At 42.5% G+C, this 19678-nt stretch overlaps 1 protein-coding gene across 1 annotated transcript in view; it reads left to right on the forward strand.

The window, feature by feature from the left end:
• Window positions 1–19678, forward strand: part of ARMH4 (armadillo like helical domain containing 4) — a gene marked incomplete at its 5' end in the record, with an annotated part of 60792 nt that overhangs the window by 35237 nt on the left and 5877 nt on the right. The window contains one exon of the mRNA XM_083350395.1: window positions 17612–17643. Within this exon, the coding sequence (XP_083206521.1) occupies window positions 17612–17643 (32 nt within the window). The remainder of the gene's footprint in view (window positions 1–17611; window positions 17644–19678) is intronic.

Raw genomic sequence — 19678 nt, forward strand, 5'->3', positions numbered from 1 at the left:
ATCAGTTTTAGGGAAATGGAACTTCAGTGTTTCATTACTGTTAGGGGTATTTGAGGGAAGGTAAGTATGTATGTGCTGCAAAAATCTCCTTAGCTAATCGAATGTTCATTGTCTCAGTAAAAGGTTGTTGGATTCACTGTGAGGTATAGCAACCTTGGCCACTTGAAGATGTGTGGGCTTCAATTCCCAGAATTCCCCAGCGAGTGGGAAAAGGAGAAGCCAAGAGATCTTATCATAGTCCGGACAGAATAATTCTGCACCCAGCTGACCTTGGCTGATCTTGGGGCTTTGTTTGTGCGGACCAGTTGCTGGCATGCTGTGGCCCGGTACTGGTCCACGGACCGGGGGTTGGGGACCCCTGCTCTAGATCAGTGTTTCTTACTTTCAGCAACTTTAAGATATGTGAATTTCAACTCACAGAATTCCTCAGTTAACCTTCTGGGAAGTTCTGGAAGTTGAAGTACACATATCTTAAGGTTGCTGAAATTCTGCTCTAGGTATTGCTTCAAATGTCAGAGATCCTTGTTTAAATAGCCAGTAATGAAGGAAAGCAATGGCAAATCTAGACAGCACACTAAAAAGCAGAGACATCACCCTGTCAACAAAAGTGCGTATAGTCAAGGCTATGGTCTTCCCAGTTGCAATGTATGGCAGTGAAAGTTGGACCATAAGAAAGGCTGAGCGCCAAAGAATTGAGGCCTTTGAACTATGGTGCTGGAGAGGACTCCCGCGAGTCCCTTGGACTGCAAGGCGATCAAACCGGTCAGTCCTAGAGGAGATCAACCCTGACTACTCTTTAGAAGGCCAGATCCTGAAGCTAAAACTCAAATACTTTGGCCACCTAATGAGAAGGAAGGACTCACTGGAGAAGAGCCTAATGCTGGGAAAGGTTGAGGGCAAGAGAAGAAAGGGACGACAGAGAATGAGGTGGCTGGATGGAGTCACTGAAGCAGTAGGTGTGAGCTTAAAGGGACTCCAGAAGATGGTAGAGGACAGGAAGGCCTGGAGGAACGTTGTCCATGGGGTCGCGATGGGTCAGACACGACTTCGCAACTAACAACAACAATGAAGGATACTGGGAATTGTAATTCAGTAGTATCTGGAGGGCACATAAGATCTTCAGTCTTATAAGACCTGCATCCTTCAAGCTTTATTATATTATTTATAACATGAAGCTTAGATTCTCAGAGGTTCCATCTTTCAGTTGTATCCTTATGAATCTTTGCAAAAAGAAACAAATAATTTTTTAAAATGCAGAAAGAATGCTTGGTGAGGGAGTGAAGCTTACTAACTCCCCCCCCCACCTGATCTTCACATTCATGGAATTGCATTTGTTGAACATCTTCAGGATTTTTCTCATGTTTGTTTTGGAGGAGAAGGAAGCAGGATTACAGCCAATTCAGGAGGAATGAAAGCACAGATATAGGAATCAGGGTTGGGAGTGAGGGGGTGGAGCACACAGGAGAATGACATTTCATTGGAAAGGGACATTAATGGCTATCCCCCCGTTCAATTAATCAATAGGCAGAAAGAATAGAATGGAGTGTCTGAATTCATTGAATATCCATGAGCTCTAAGCTTTAATTAAAGGAAAAACAAAGGAAAGTTCTCATAGCCATTGAGAAGAGTTGGAACTAGGACAGAGGGAGTGAACTGAGTAGAGAATTGATTAGATGCTACTTATGCTACTTTTATGCTACTTTTATACCCTAGAATATTTTACGGTGAAATGAGTGTATAAGTCTTTAACATGAATTTTTTTAAAAAAATCACAAATGTAAGGTCGGTTTGATAGTGTAAATGATCACCCAGAGAGATGGTGGGCTCTTATTCCCACTGGGTACGTTCAATCATCTTGTCTGAAATAATTCAGTCAGTCAGCTTTCTTGCACTGAGCAGTGGGTTAACCTCTTAATGATTTTAATGGCCTCTTCCAACTTTGTGATTGTGTAAGAGCTTGTATCTGAATTTTTGTTCTGAGTGTGGGGTGGGGTGGGGTGGGGGTCAGTTGGATGGGTGAGGTGGCCTCTACCAACTCTATGATATAAAGAAAAAGAAAATGACATTATTAATGTCATAGAAGTATTTTTTTTACTCTGTGCCCTGGGGCAGCCATCACTGCTAGTCTCCAGAGGACAACAGAAAATCATGGGGATGATGTATATGATATAAATGCCTCTTGGGAAGATGCATTATGACAAGGCAATACATCTGCTGTCCAGATGTCTTGCTCTCATCTCTTCAGTTTTTGCAATTGTTTTGGAGGAGCTTGGGGAGGCAAAAGGCTACATGAGGACAAAGCAAATCAAAATTCCTGCAGAAATGCTACTTTTCAGTGGACAAATCGCCTGCCCGCTCCACTTCTAGGATTGAGACAGTAGAACAGTGATGGCGAACCTTTTAGAGACCGAGTGCCCAAACCGCAACCCCAAACCAACTTATTTATCGCAAAGTGCCAGGGCCGCATCAGCATTGTAGTGCCGTCGGGGTGGGGGGCAGGGAGGGATTTCTGAGTGCCGCCTCTGGCATGCAAAAACCGGGGGGCGCAAAATGGCCGCTGCCACGCCACTGGGTGCAGATACAAGGCGCTGTACCACACAAGAACAGGGCAGGGCTAGAGAGTATCACGCAGGCACTAGCCCCGCCCCATTTGCAGCATGTGTGTGCCAAGGGCGCACATCCCACCAGGCTCAAGGTTGACTCAGCCTTCCATCCTTCCGAGGTAGGTAAAATGAGGACCCAGATTGTTGGGGGCAATTAAGCTGACTTTGTAATAATGCCGCTTGGGGGAGTGTGTGTGAAAGCCCTAATAAGCAGGCATATACACAGAATGAAGGCTACTGCTAAGCTTGTAAGCCGCCCTGAGTGTTCGGAGAAGGGCGGGATATAAATGGAATTAAAAAAAAACATGCACGCATGTAAAATGCTTCCCCCTCCCTTTTCTTCCAGTCCACCAATCGACAATGGTTGGTGACCTCTGCTCTACCACCTCTACTTGAGCTTGCTAGTCGGCCGCTTTGCCTCCTTTGTACTGGGCGGGGCTTCTGCTCCAGGTGGCCTGATGGACTTGCTGCTGGTGGCGGTGGAGCGCATGCCAACAGAGAGCGCTCTGAGTGCCGTCTCTGGCACGCGTGCATAGGTTCTCCACCACTGCAGTAGAACATCCATTTTGACTTTATACATTTGATATGTGGCGTAGGGTATCGGTGGCTGTTTTCAGTTTCCAATGACAGCATAACTGACCCAAGGAATTGTTTTCTTCTATCACTTTAAAATGGCATTAAACTGGAAATAAAATTAACAGGTGAGGATTAAAGAAAAGTTTTTTTTTTCCCCCTGGAGTTGTTCCTGCTTCCCGCAGAATAAAAATGTAAATCTTTCAGAGGTACATTTGGTGGGGATGCGGTGGCGCAGAGGCTTAATGACTCTGGAACTGCCGGCCAGAAATGATGTGCACTCTGGCAATTTGAACCCGGCTCTGTGAGACAGAGCGAGCTCCAGTCACTTGATCCATAGCTCCTGCCCACCCAGCAGGCCATATTGCAAGTAGATAAACGGGTATCACTTTGGTGGAGAAAAAAAACCCCTAGCTGTATTCGTGTGTGCAGAGAACAGAACCCGGTGCTGGATCTGGCCAGATTCAAGGCATCGCCACGAGGGGAGGGGAGACTGGCAAGAGGAGCCTGGATGAGCTACCATAGCAACCCGAACCCCACTAGCTAATTGGTGTAAAGCTAGTTTGACCCCTGTGGTGCGTTGAGAATAGGTGCACAAGCACCAAACGGAATGAACTAGCAATGTAGGCTGTCAGGACTGCATTGTGTGTCTAGCATATGTAGATTTCCCTGACATTGGCATACTCTAAATAAATAAATTGTCATACTCTAAATAAATAAATAATAAGTATAAGGACCCAGATTCTTGGGGGCAATTAAGCTGACTTTGTAATAATGCCGCTTGGAGGGGGTGTGAAAGCCCTAATAAGCAGGCATATACACAGAATGACGGCTACTGTTAAGTTTGTAAGCCGCCCTGAGTCTTCGGAGAAGGGCTGGATATAAATGGAATTAAAATAAAATAAAAAAAATAAATAATTAAAAATCCCACTCCATTAAAAAATTGTACAAATGTCTTTTCTCAACTTCTTGGGACTTTGCCATGCAGTTTTCATGCAGCTTTGCCATAACCTTCCTTTGGGCTGTTTTTTTCTTTAATATAATCAATAGTCCTAGAATCCTTAGATTATATTTTTCAACCTTGACAACTATAAGATGTGTAGATTTCACCTTCCTGAATTCCCCAGGCAGCTTCTTTATTCAGTGGGGCAAATTAACCAAATAGAGAAACAATGCCTTGTCGGTTGATCCTAGCAAATAAAGCACTAAATTATGGATTTTGGATTTTTTTTAAAGGAATAGGTGGAACTAATTAGTTTAGTACACAGCCATTATACAATGATGATGAATGCATACTCTCACAAAATCTTTAGTAAGTTTCTCTTATTTAAATACTGAATTTTGCTAATATATTATCATAACATAAGTATAATTAATTCGTTGTGCCTTTGACATATAGTTATTTCTGGCTTCCTGTTTAGCAATTACTGCAACAAGGTTAGTTCATTCCCGCATACTCAGAACTGGAACAAACTTTGAGTTTTAGCATTATAACATAGTGTTGAAACTTGTCAAACAAATGAAAAATTATTTTTGTTAAAAAGCTTGATGGTATTGGGTGTCTTTAACGTGAAATAGAAAAGAGTAAGAAGCAGGGGACAGATACGATAATTCACGCCAGATACCTGAATGGATGTCATGTAAGGTAAAGGCAAAGGTTCCCCCGCACATGTGTGCTAGTTGTTTCCGACTCTAGGGGCCAGTGCTCATCTCCGTTTCAAAGCCGAAGAGCCAGCACTTGTCCGAGGACGTCTCCGTGGTCATGTGGCCGGCATGACTAGATGCCAAAGGCGCACGGAACGCTGTTACCTTCCCACCGCAGTGGTCCCTATTTTTCTACTTGCATTTTTACGTGCTTTAGAACTGCTAGGTTGGCAGAAGCTGGGACGAGTAACAGGCGCTCACTCTGTTATGCGGCACTCGGGATTCGACCTGCCAAACTGCCGGCCTTCTGATCAAGTCATGTAAAAAGGAGCACAAGGTAGAATTAATTGGCTTCAGAGAAATCACAGATTGGAAGGAACGATTTAGTTCAGGGGTAGGCAACTTTGGCTCTTTTATGACTCGTGGACTTCAACTCCCAGAATTCCTGAGCCAGCTATGCTGGTTCAGGAATTCTGGGAGTTGAAGTCCACGAGTCATAAAAGAGCCAAGGTTGCCTACCCTTGATTTAGTCCCTGAGCTCAGCTCCTGCTTGCTGCTCCTGGAGAGATGCAGTCAGAAAAGCAGAGAGGAATCAGAAGCGTGATTCTGGGCTCCCTTCACTGGAAGTGGTCAAGCAGTGGTGAGAAAGATATTTAAGAGTAGTTTTACCAGCACAGAATACAGGATTGGATTCAGTAGCCTAAACTGATTGATTGATTGAATGATTATGTGCCATCAAGTTGGGGTTGTCTCTTAGAAACTACATAGACAGATTTTCCCCATCTGGGTCCTTTAGGTCTTCCCGTGGTGCTATTCTCTTTGCTGATAATCATCCTCTTCTCTTTCCTTCCACCTTTTCCACAATGCGTCCAAAATTTGGTTGTTTGAGCTTGGACATTTTTGTCTTGAGTGAGAACTCTGGGTTGATTTGTTTGATGATTAATCCCATTGTTTCCTTGGTTAGATGGCCTAACTGGCCCCTATTGATACTAAGATTGTAGAAATCCAGACAGAAGCATTCTCAGCAAATATCTATCCAGTCTTAGTTTGAGCAAATCTAAAAAAGGTTTCCATTTCCTTCCCACATCTTCAGTGTCTCTCTATTGATACTCAGCAGTCAGCCTATATCTCAAGACTATTCGTCTGTGCCTTGAAAAATATTTACTTGTCAGATCTCTGTTTCAAAGCACTGAGCTGTCAAAAAGAATTAATTGTATAGCTAAATAATGACACTGGCCTCCTCTGGCCCATTTTTTTTTAAAAATTTAGGCATCTTAGCCTGAGAAACCTTTTCAACCATGGAGCTTTCACCCAAGAGTTAATAAATCCTTTTCTTTTTCTTCAATCTTCTTTTTCTTTTCTTCACTTGCAGTAAGCACAGTTGTAGTTCATTATACACCATTATCCTTTTACATGTTAAGGAATAGCTTCCATTGTTATTACACATTGCTGAGAAATAGCCCATTAATGCCATTCCTTGTTTACAAGCACATGGATTTCTCTGAATTTAGATGTGGCATGAATGAAGGCGAATATACGTGTCCCAAGATAATGCCGAAGGATCCAATCTGGGTCAGGGCCAGAGGTTTAGTCTTCTGAGCTTTGGGATTCTTGCTGGAGCCCATCTTCAGGGAACTTCTCTCTAGCAGAGTGTGCGAAAGCTCAAAAGACTAAAACCTCTGGTCGTGGTGACAGACCCAGATTGGATCCTGTAAGATGTGGCATCATTATGGCTTTTTTCCCCTGCATCCATCTGGAGAATATTAGAAAAGCTGGTGCTCCTGACTAACAGTTCTGAGGTACAGACAGCTGGTCAGCTGTACAGATAGCAAGGTAATAGTAAATTGTGCTTATGGCCAATATGATAGAGAATAATAATAATAATAATAATAATAATAATAATAATAATAATAATAATAATAATAATAATAATAATAATAAGTTGGAAGGGACCTTGGAGGTCATCTAGTCCAACCCCCTGCTCAGGCAGGAAACCCTATACCATTTCAGGCAAATGGCTGTCCAGTCTCTTCTTAAAAACTTCCAGTGTTGGTGCATTCACCACTTCTGGAGGCAGGTTGTTCTACTGGTTAATTGTTCTAACTGTCAGGAAGTTTCTCCTTAGTTCTAGGTTGCTTCTCTCCTTGACTAGTTTCCATCCGTTGCTTCTTGTCCTGCCTTCATGCACTTTGGAGAATAGCTTGACTCCCTCTTCTTTGTGGCAGCCCCTGAGATATTGGAACACTGCTATCATGTCACCCCTCACTCTTCTCTTCATTAAACTACACATATCCAATTCCAGTAACCATTCCCTATATGTTTTAGCCTCCAGTCCCCCAATCATCTTTGTTGCTCTTCTCTGTACCCTTTCTAGAGTCTTTCTAATGTTCCTCTAGTGTGCAAGTTCTTTTAAAATTCCAGTTCCCATCATTAGTATGGCAATGTCAGAGGATTAAGGGACCTGTATTTCCATAACACAAGGATATGAGACTACAGCAGGCTGTCTGTGGAATTCTGGGAATTGGAGCTCATACAGTATATCTTGAGGTTGCCAAGTTTGAGGACACTGGCGTAGAGACTGGGGTGCCAGGTTGGAAGCCAGGGAAAAGTGACTTTTAATTCTCCCTTAGGCAGGAAAACCAGTTGGGTGACTTTGGGCCAGGACTCTCTCTGAGCCCAAATCATCTCATATGGTTGTTGTTATGTCGTGGGCTCTGGTGAGCAGAAATGAAGATGGCTGAGTACAAAGGAACTCATTCTTTTATTCAAGCTGGAACTGTACTTAGGCTTGGGCCGCTCCCAGCCCCAATATATAGCCAAGCCCTATGATAGCAACCAATAAGATTGAACCTGCGCTTGCCGCCTGAGGCTGACCAATTGCAGGCCCGGAGGAGGTCTGTCTGGGTTGCTGGAGAACCATTAGTTCTCCAGCAACGCACGTGATGTGGTACCCAAAAGCCCAGTACATAACAGTTGTTGTTATGGGGAAAATAAGAGACAGCGACATCAGGAATGGATATTGCTTTCAGTTGACCAAAAATAATAGTGGGATTAAAGAAATTAAATAAATCATAAGAGAAAGGAGCAAGGGTCTGTTGCAACACAGACAAGATGACACTGCATGAATGGCATAGATAGGCTGAGTAGGATGTGATATATAAGTTACTCTGAATAAAAGGGAATGTGTACTAAAGAGTGTATGTGGAGAGGGACAATTATACTGTATATATATAATTTTATAAATGCTGCCATTTGCGCTAAACACATTGCTATACTCTGTAAGTTTGGTACAAGCCGGCCTGGCCTGATGGATTTGGGTTTTAAAATTATTTAACTAATGTATTCTTATTTTATTGCCCTGTACACCGCCCTGAGTCCTTCAGGAGAAGGGCGGTATATAAATCAAATAAATAAATAAATAAATAAATAAATAAATAAATATTACTCAGATACTCACTGAGTCAAGAATGTAATCTACCCTGCTTAGATGGTTGCTTCTCACCTGTCCATTCACACCCTCTGCATCCCCTTCCTTTGATTTGCACCATGCTGCAGTTCAGGGTTAATGTTAGCCCAGTTCCCCACTAGGCAAGATCCAGGCTGAGCGTCCATGGGGCCAGTCCAGCTGGAGAAAGATGAGGAGCTGTGGCAGGACCAGCTGTTGCCTGATTTAGATAACACCTCTGCAGTAAGTTAATATATACATGCCTTCCTATACAAGTACTGAGGTCTCCTCCTCCTGTTCAGCTAAAAATAAGCTTTGTGTCCTTGTACTTCCTGACAGCTCTGGCCACTTCAGTTTCTAAAGGCTTTATGAGTTGAAGGGAAATCATGCAGTTAACTGGACTGATCAACAGACTTAGCAATCTTAAAAAATGTAATTGTTTGTTTCACTTCACCTGTCACAGTAGGAACCCAAGGGCCTCTACTTCAAAATAGAAGGGCTACAAAACTTAGCATAAGGCCAACTGGGGACATCATAACACAGCTGCACTTCTTTCCCAGAAAGCATCCTGCATAGCAAATAACCTGCATGGAAAAGTGTGCATAGCCCTTATCATCAGCCCAGGATGGGAAGGCGGTGACAGCTTGCCTCTGCTGCGCCCGTCTTCATCCCAGGCCAAGAGTTCTCGAAAGGGGAGGTCTATGCATTGGCTAATGCAGCTCCATATTAGCTAATGGGAAGATTGGCCTGAGGAATGGGAAATGGAGGTAGTGAAAATAACAACAACAACAACAACAACAAAGTTGGAAGGGACCTTGTGTAGGTCATCTAGTCCAACCCCCTGCTCAGGCAGGAAACCCTATACCATTTCAGACAAATGACACAGATCAACCAAAGGCTCCATGTTAGCCAGTGGATAGGTTGGGTCAATTAAGCCATTCTCCTGAGCAATGTTTTTTTTTGCATGGTAAATGGCACTATCCTGTTCCCAAGTCATGTTTTCTGCATGAAAAGTTTATTTTTTTTAAAGCACAGTTGCTTCTTTTCTTTTCTATCTCCACTTCCATGTGCCATGTTAATCTAGGACAGACATGTCAAACTCGTGATGTCACATGACATTGCGCAATGTATCGGACCTTTTACTCCATTGCTGGCAATGGGGTGGGCGCAGTTTCCTGATGATGTGTCCGGCCTGCGGGCCAGCAGTTTGACACCCCTGATCTAGGACTACGTGTAAGGGGAGCTCCCAAATTCCTCAAAGTAGCTGTACCTCTGAAATCCTTTAAAAAATCTTAGTTATTTTTCCAAAGGGTTGAAATTTACCATGCTTGGGTATATAGCGGGTCCATCCCTGGAATATCTGCTAAGTGGAGCACAGTGGTCTCTGCTGCTCTCTATTGGTCAGATTTCTGCAGCTTAGATGAAAAAAGGTAAAGGTTTCCCTTGTCCAGTTGTGTCTGACTTGGTGTGTGTGTGTGTGTGTGTGTGTGCTCATCTCTGTTTCTTACCTGAGGGAGCCAGTGTTGTCCAAAAGATGCTTCCGTGGTCATGTAGTCAGCACGACTATATGCCCAAGTGCATGGAATGCTGTGACCTTCCCAGTGAAGTGGTACCTATTTATCTAGTTGCATTTGCATGCTTTTGAACTGCTAAGTGGGCAGGAGTAGTAGAACAGAACAGTAGTTCTATTAGATGTTAAGCTCTGGAAATATTTGAATGGAGAGATATTATTTTTATGGTGAGCACATGATGGAAAATGCAGACACAAGGATATTTTAATCCAAGCTAAACATGAGGCTGTTGTTTGATCAGAATCTTTTAGGTAGATATGAGTGAATGTATATTGTTTATGTTTACTTCAAAGCTAATTTCAAGGGGTCAATAATTTATTTGGGGAAAAGGTCTGCAAGAGAAGGGCTTTAACTCTTCTCTCCAATGCTGTTTTTTTCCTCCTGGAATCAGCTCCTCACCCATTCAGGCTCACAGTAACCCACAGTTTTAAATACCTGTATATTAACCTCCCGTCCCATTTTGCAGCAAATGCAGCCTTGACTGGGAAGCATTTGGGGGAGGAGACAGATGAAGCTTATCCTCATAATTATTCCTACAATCCAAGTAGCAGCCTTATGTGACTGCTTTGAAATTTAAAAAAAGCAAGAAAACCAGAATCGTGAATGTTCTGCATCAAGGATTAGTTGAACCTCGGGGTCCTCTGGGAGGTGCACAACTTCATGTTTCTTGTTCTACACCTGCTGCAGGCTTCCCACTAGTAAAACAAATGGGGAAGGTGGCAGGAATTCAAGGGAGGGAGGGAGAGAGGGAAGGAAGGAAGGAATGATAGGGAGAGAAGGATGAAAGGGAGAGGGAGGAGAAGAGGGAAAGGTGCAGAGATGGGAGGAAGGAGGAGGGAGAGAAGAATTGTAGCAATGGTGGAAGGGAGAGAGGGGGGCAGGGATTGAGGAAGGAAAGAACAGAGAGGGAGGGAGGGAGGGAGGAAGCAAGCAAGGAAGGTTTCTGATCTTGCTGACTTCCTACCAGGAAATTCAGTAGGGGAGTTGGCAGGAAGTTGGAAGATGCTGCTGCTCTCATTGTTTTTTTGCCCACTCATGGTCTTAGATAAGGAAATATTTCTGAAACGATGACCCAAGGGCTGTCTAGTAATAGCTAAATTGCTGGTTGCGTAATGGAAGTACATACCTGTGACTCAGGCACCTTGCAAGAGTACAGTCAGTATCTTTTAGCTGCCTGAATCCAACCCAATTATAAAACGGAGAACTTTCAACTCAAAAAATGAAGACCTTGAACTGGGAGGGGAAGGGGATGCAGAATTCTATTAAAAATGTTTTAACCCTGCTGGAGTGTCTAATTAGGCAATTAGCAATATGAGGAGTTGACAAAGCACAGGTTGGTAGAAAAATTACTCTCCTCCAGCTTTCTCAAATAATCCCCGATGTCCCCAAGGAACCAGTCTGACAAGCTGCTTAAGGGAGGGGGCAATATAGTGGGCTCCAGACCTGGTTTAGAGAATTATACTATTTTGAGGATACTGTGAAAAAGGCAGACTTATTTAAATGCACTAGAGGTAGCAACAGAAAGAAAGGATGCAATAAGAGATACTCTGAATTAAGTTTGGTGCCTGTTTCCCCCCCCCCCCCCCCAGAGCTGCTGCATCTTTAAAGGAGAGACTGCTAGATATTTCCTGGAAACTGGGGTAGGGTAAATATATTAGGGATTGCACCACAAAAAACAAGCAATGCCAAAGGAAGTGATTGCTGTCATTACTCTTTCTCTCCTTTTGTCTGGTTTTCCCTACTTCTCACTCTCTTCCTCTTTCTTCCCTCCCAGTGAGTTACTGTAAAAGGGACAGAGTAATCCAGCATAGAGCCGGTCAGAATAATAACAGAATAAAAGATTTGTAAGGGACTTTGGAGGTCTTCTATTCCAACCCCCTGCTCAAGCAGGAAACCTATACCATTCCAGACAAGTGGCTGGCCAGTCTCTTCTTAATAAGCCACCAGTGATGCAGCACCCACAACTTCTGGAGGCAAGTTGCTCCTCTGATTAATTGTTCTAACTGTCAGGAAGTGTCTCCTTAGCTCTAGATAGCTCTTCTCCTTGATTAGTTTCCATCCATTGTTTCTTGTCTTGCCTTTTGGTGCTTTGGAAAATAGTCGATCCCTGTTCTTTGTGACAGCCTCTCAAATATTGGAACACTGCTATCAAATGGTCGCTCTAAAACCAGAATGAGGCTGAAGGATGGCTTTTTTCTTGTCTGCAAGTTCATACACCTCATTTTAGTAGGTGCCAAGCAAAAATCAATCCGATGTAGTCTTCTCAGCCCTTAAGGATGCTGTTAGAGGGAAAACATCATTGCCAGGATTTTAAAGCTGCTGCGATCCTGTCATTTTATTTCATAAAAGGAAAAACATAAAAAGCAGCAGCCTTCTTCATGGAACAAAAACTGGGACATGAAACATTAGCTACTTCTGTTTTAATTCCAGGCTAAATTAAGTTGTTCAGGCTCTCTGATGTAAAATCACAGTCATGAAGTGTTGATTTACACCATCAAGTCTAATCCTTTGCTTAGTGCAGGAATGTGGATTAAAAGCTCCCAAATACATATCTATCCAACTTCTTTTGGAACTCCATCACCATTTACCAAATGGTTTCACTGTTGACCTGTTCTTACTTTTAGGAAGTTTTTCCCCCACTAAAATTCATTTGGAATCTTATTTCCTGTAACATAAGTCTATTATTGTGTATCTTCCATTCAGACAATGGAGAACAAACTGTGGCACTCCTTCAGATATTTGAGCAGTGCTGTCACACAGCCTGTCAGACAACTTGTCTAAAGGCTAAACATACCCACTTCTCTCAGTTGCTTTCTTTATTGTTTTATGAAACAAATTTATACAACTGCCCAAATTGCACACAATGATTCAAATATTTGCAATTTCAGGCCCCAGATTACCTGTGCAGCCTTTCTCTGAAACTACTCAAATTTCAGAAATTTAGCTAAAACTTAGCTAAAGAGAAGGGTCTAAAGTTAACAATGTAGAATATAGTGAAACAGTTACGTGCCATGCCTCACACTGTACAACTTACATATCTATATACACGAAAACTTGTGTCACAAGTTTGTCTGCTTGTAACCTTCAACTGGACAAAAGGTGCATCACAGAGTAACCATTTTTGAACCAGGATACCTCAGATGGACTAACTTACAGAATGCATCCAACATCTCCGATCTATTATTCCTGTGGGATTGGAATTGGGAAAAGTTGCGGCTGCTTCAGCACTGCCACACTCAGCCATGGTCATGTGATCATCATTTCCTCTGTTTTTCTCAATACAGTTAGTCTTCAACTTACAACAGTTCCTTAGTAACCATTCAAAGTCACAATGCAACTGAAAAAAGTGACTTATGACCGACCAGTGGTGGGATTCAAATAATTTAACAACCCGTTCTGTTCATCGTTATCACTGGCACAACGTGCCTCGCATATCTATCATCACCACATTGTCATCACCAGCGCGACATGCCTTGCATATTTGTCATCACTGGTGTGACATGCCTCACAGATTTATGGTAACCGGTTCACTGAACTCAACAAAAAATTAGGTATCAGTTCTGACGAACCGGTGCGAACCGGCTGAATCCCACAACTGCTTATGACTATTTTTCATTCTTATGACCATTGCAGCATCCCCATGGTCACATGATCAAAATTCAGATGCTTCGCAACTGGCTCTTATTTATGACGGTTGCAGTGTCCCAGGGTCATGTGATCACCTTTTGTAACTTTCTCAAGCAAAGTCAGTGGGAAAGCCAGATTCACTTAACAGCCATGTTATGGACTTAATAACTGCACTGATTTGCTTAACAACTGTGGCAAGAAAGCTCGTAAATTGGGACAAAACTCACTTAACTGTCTCACTTAGCAACAGAAATTTGGGGCTCAATTGTCATCATAAATCGAGGATTATCTGTAATTTTATTAAAATTTACAAATACAAAGATAAAAAACTAATACAAACTAAGAAATAATAAAGAAAAAAAAGAGAAAATGACAAAACCATAATATTATGTATTTTAACTCTTATCCAACTGGTTCACTTTATAAATCTTCCCAACATGTAGTGTCTCACAAGTTGATTTCTTATCACTTTCTCTTTGTCTCCTTCAAAGCACAGCTTGAACGATTACTCCTTGTCTCTTTTCAGGAAGAGTTTTTTTTTTGGTTCCACACATTCCTTCTATAAATCCAAAGTAAGAAAGCTTTTCAACTCACTCTTCTGCTTTATTATTTGTATTTTTTCCTTGGTTATTAGAACATAGAGTCATAGAACCATAGAACTGGAAGGAACCTTGTAGGTTCTCTACTCCAACCCCCTGTCCATGGCAGGAATCTTTATATCAATGAGCCATCTTGCCATGCTCTCCTCAGTTGTGTCCCATATCAACTGGTATTAGTTATACATCCATTTTGGCATTGTTTCCCATACCACTCTTACATTCTGCCATTTTAAAATCCATGTTGAGATCCACATCTTTTTCCACATCAGTTTTCTAACCCAACATTTTTTAAAACTTCAAATACATATTCAAATCACACAGTTTCTGTTTTATCCAATAAAATGCGTTGTTCTTCTACATCCTCTGCTATAGTATTACTTGCTTTTGTAAGTAACCTCTGTGTAAATCGTTCCCAAACAGCCTTATTTCTTCTGTAGTCAAATAGTATTGCTCCATTGTATTAATGTGTCTGTTTTCCTTCAAGAAAAATCTTTTGTTCTCCCCTTCAGGTCCCCTCTGATCATCTGTTTATTTTCCAATCAACAAAATTTTCTCACAGGGGGATCTCTTACAAGTAGTTTCAAAGACTTCATATACAGTTTTAGAAATTTCTAAGCACCCCACAGGAAATATTCTTTCATCTAGCATCTTAACTTTCCAAAATCAACACTTTATTTCCCTTTGTGCTGTTTGTCAAAAAGTAAAGTTTCTGTTGTTACTCCGTAAACTTACTTAGGTTTGTTTTGTTTTTTTTTGTCCAGAGTAGAAGGAAAATCTCCCAGTTTAATACAGTTTGTCTTTTGGAAAATTCTTAACTCCAAAGAAATCAGTAATAAGCAACTTGTAGGGGGTGACCAGGCTGAGCCTGACAGAAGGGTCAAACACATCATAAGTCATGAGCCCCTGCACACCCACAAGAGATTTAACTCCAGCCCACCTTGAATGCCTCTCTTAACTCCCACTTATTTCCCTTAACTGTCAGTTGGTTAGATTCTTGTAGAGAGCTTAAGCTTGCAATAAATCTTTATACTCATTTGAACTGCCTGAATCTACTGATTTCTCCAGTGCTTGACACAACTTCCTAAAGAAATTAAGAGAGAAAGTAGAGGTGAACTCAGTGATTCTTTGAAAGGCACTGAGTGTGGCTTAGGCAGGATAAATATTCCCTCTCAACCCCACTGGAGAACACTGTTTTGCAATCTCTTCTTAGGAAGGATCTGTATGGAGGAAGTAACGGGTGCGTAAGAGGCATGACAAGGGTCAGAGAGGCTGTGCCACAGTTCAGCATGGATTGGGGAAATTGCACATGGGTGTGGTGTGGGTTGGGGAGAGTGTGCAAGTGTGCAAGACATACCAGATCAACTTGTAACCTTCCCTGTTGGCTTTTCCATTGACTTTCTTCCTGCAAGCTTCCCACAAGCAAAGTCAGTGGGGAAGCTGGCGGGAAGTCAGAAATCGCCCCCATTTCCACTGCTTTTTTATCTCCCTGTGATCATTCTATTTTTTATGTTTATGTTTATGTTTATTGGACTTATATACCGCCCTTCTCCCGTAGGACTCAGGGCGGTTCACAAGGAATTTAAAATAACAATACACATTACAAAAGTTAAGAACAATTAAAATAATTAAATTGAGTCCTTGAATAAAATAAAACCCCTATTAAACTCCCATTAAAACCCAATTAAATAAAATTACAATTAAAATTCTCAGTCCTGGCCAGAAAGCTCAAAGAGATAGGTCTTCAGGTCCCGGCGGAGTGAGTGAAGGTCAGGGGCAATCCTAAGCTCTACGGGCAGCTGGTTCCAAAGGGCAGGCACACCCACCGAGAAGGCCCTCCCCCTGGGTGTTACCCGCCGGCAATCTTTTGTCGGCGGTATTGATCTGTTTAGGTTAAGTAAATATTTTTGAAATGATGACACATGTGAAACAATGACCTGATGGGTCATGGGTTGTCTAGTTAGATCTAATACACTGAAAGTCAGGGGCACACACATACAAAATCTGTTGCAGGTTTAGAGATGCTTTCAAAGAATTGGTTAGGGACTCTTGCTTTCAGTTATACTCTGGAACTTGGATATAAGTCTGTTTATTCACTGAAACTTTCAACTGCAGTTATTAAGGACAACAACTCTTAATAACTTAATAGTCTTTTGGCATCAGTAGGTTTAACAAAGCTATTTCTGCTGATTCATCGTACTGAGGATTCTTTTTTGCAAGCTCTTATAGAAAGCAGTGTCAGTGTAGTTTTCTAGCTAGATCTGAATAGGATTGGCCTCAGTTCAAATCCCAAATTGTGATTTTGCTTACAAAATGTGTTATAGTGCAAAAACCCATTTTAAACATACTGTAACTGCAGCATAACGATCATTTACATTGTAGCAGGAGAGCTGCTAGTCAACTTTGGGCATAATTCTAAAAGCACTGTAAGAATAAAGCAAACTATATTTTGCATATTTATAATATGCATGTCATTGTGATATTTACATTGATTTGTTTAGGTAACTGTTCGAGGATTCAAAAGAGGGGCTGTGGGGAAGAGCTGTTCACAGAGGTGCTGCTGGTGTTCATCCAATCCACCTTCTAGAGTTTAAGCGTGTGTCAGAAAGGGTCTTGTCCAAGCACTGAAATCTTGGGGGGGGGGGGCTGCTTAGTTCACTCCTTTTGGGGCCATTGCAGTGATGGGATTCAGCCAGTTTGCACCGGTTTGGTAGAACCAGTAGCTAAATTTTGCTGAGTTCGGAGAACCAGCTGAATGCACACTGCTTCCGGAAGTCCAGTCTAGGCCTCAGAGGCCTGGAGGAGGCCTCCCAGGCCTAGAACAGCCCACAAGAAGTGCATGGATACCACTTCCGGAAGTTCATTTTAGGCCTTGGAGACCTGGAGGAGACCTCCCAGGTCTAGAATAGCCCACCGGAGGTGCATGGATGCCACTTCCGGAAGTCTGTTCTAGGCCTCGGGGGCCCAGGTCTGCATCCAATAAAAGAAACAACTGTTCAGGTATTTGAGTCTCACCACTGGGCCATTGTATATACAGGTAGTCCTTGACTCACGACCTCAATTTAGCCCAGAATTTATGTTGCTAAGTGAGAAATTTGTTAAATGAGTTTTGCCCCATTTTACAATTTTCCTTGCCACATTTGTTAAGTGAATCACTGCAGTTGTTAAGTGAATCTGGCCTCCCCATTGACTTTGCTTGTCAGAAGGTTGCAAAAATGATCACATGACCCTGGGACACTGCAACTGTCATAAATAAGAACCAGTTGTCAATCATCCAAATGTAAATCACGTGACCATGACGATGCTGCAACGGTCATAAGTGTGAAAAATGGTCATAAGTCACTTTTTTCAATGCCATTATAACTTCAAAGGGTAACTAAATGAACAGTTGTAGGCCAAGGACTACCTGTCCTCTACCATGGAGAAAGATCTACATGTTGGGGAGCTTCTAATCCTCTACAAAATTGCATTGTTGGGTTAATGTTGGCCTTAAGCTACTACAATGTTCAGTGACTTTTGATTGCAATTAATTTTATGTTGTTAATTTTCTAGTGAGAAGCTGGATGGAAAAACTAAAAGACAAGGTAAGGAGCTCTTCTCAGAATGATGCATTTTAAAACGAACTGTATTTTTCTTTTATTTTCAGAAATCTGCTATGGAGAGATGATCTTTTAACCCAGTGGTCCCCCAACCTTTGTGGCTTGGCGGCCCAGCTGGGGGGGAGGAGGAGAGGGGAACCGGGCTGTGTAGCTACACTCATACAAGAGAGAAGCCTTTGGGGCACGATTTCCTGCTCCTTCAGACTCACCGAGGCTGCCTAACACTCCAAAAGCGGATCAGGTGTCCTGCTCAGGTAGCCTTGATGAATCAGCAAAGCTGAGCAGGGCATCCTTGTGTCAGTCTCTGCTCTCACTGCTCCACTTTTGAAGCATGGGGAGCAGGCAACGTGGTGGCCTGGCTGGAGGGAGGAGAGGGGAACCGGGACGTGTGAGCGATGGGCTGGTGCTCACACAGTTCCATTCACGTAAGAGAAAAGAGAACCTTTTGGGGCGCCGCTTGTGCGAGTGGAACTGAGCACTGGCCCACCTCTCATGCGGCCTGGCTCCAAATAGTGATACTTTCTGAATGGCCAAGAGCACAATTCTTTTATGAGTTGAATGATAACCATGAATTTCCATAAGTGGTGTCATGTGCATCATGATGTCATTCCACATCGCTATGCGATGGTGTCAAAATACATGTGCTCTCATTCCACAGTCTTCTCGATATGCAATGTACACCTAAATATTGGTGTGGTTGATGCATTTATTTTAAGTAGATTTTCCCACAATAGAATCCACAGGGGGAGAGAGCTGTGGGATGCAGGAATCCTCACTTGGGTTTGTGGAGGGTGAAGTAAAATTGTTTGAGCACTTTGCATGTAGGTTCTCCATAATGCCAGAAACAAGGGCAGGACAGTACATGTTCCTTCCAGGAAAGAAGCAAAGCCTGTTTCTCAAGTCGTAACTAGGAACTGAAATTTGAGTGTTTTACAGTGCTTTAGCAGTGGTTTGCTGCAGGGGGCATCAAGAGTGAGGATGTGGTCTGTAGCAGATGCAGGGTATTTTCACATACGATAAATTTTTGGACCAGTATACTTCAACCTTAGCAACATTTATAGCAGGGGTCTTCAAACTTGGCCCTTTTAGGATTTGTGGACTTCAACTCCCAGAATTCCTCAGCCAGTGTGCCTGGCTGATGAATTCTGGGAGCTGAAGTCCACAAGTCCTAAAAGGGCCAAATTTGAAGACCCCTGATTTATAGTGAATGTACTTCAGCTCAGAATTCCCCAGCTGAAACCTACACATCTTAAAATTGCTAAGGTTGAGAAATACTGATTTAGACTTCTCTCCTTTAGATGTGTTGCACATCTAAAAGATGTCTCCTTTAGATATGTTGGACTGCAGTCCCATCATTGTTATTTTATATATTTAATTAATTTCAATAGCCACCCATCTCAACTGACTCTGGAGAGCAAAAAATTCCCAAACAATTAAAAACAGTACAAAATAAATACAAGTATAACAGCTGAGAAAAACACCATAATAATTTATCACAATAATTTACTTATCAGTAAAGCCAAAAAACAGGACCCTTCACACTTTTGGACCGTGAGATTCAGGCACACAGCCAGTTTTTAAAGCCTTATGAAGAGTCAGTAGGGTTGGGGCCATCCCAATCTCTGAAGGGGGATGTTCCAAAGGGCTGGGGCTACAGCAGAGAAAGCATGTCTTCTGGGCTCTGCCAGCTGGTGTTCCTTGGCTGACAGGACCCCCAGCATGCCCAACTTGCCAAACCACATTGGGTAGGTAGAAACTGTTGGGGAAGAAACAATCCCTTAGGTAACCTGGTCCCAAGGAATGTAGGACTTTAAAGGTGACAACCAGCATCTTGAATTGCACCTGGAGGCAGGTCAGTAATCAGTGCAGTTCAAGTGGTGCTACATATGTCACATATCTGACACCACTTAGTACATGTGCAGCTACATTCTGTACCAGCTGAAGCTTCTGGATGCTCTTCAGGGACAATCTCAAGTAGAGCATGTTGCAGTAGTCCAAGCAAAAAGTTATGAGGGCACGG

Source organism: Vipera ursinii (assembly GCF_947247035.1).
Source record: "Vipera ursinii genome assembly, chromosome: 1".
In the NCBI taxonomy this organism is placed as follows: domain Eukaryota; kingdom Metazoa; phylum Chordata; class Lepidosauria; order Squamata; family Viperidae; genus Vipera; species Vipera ursinii.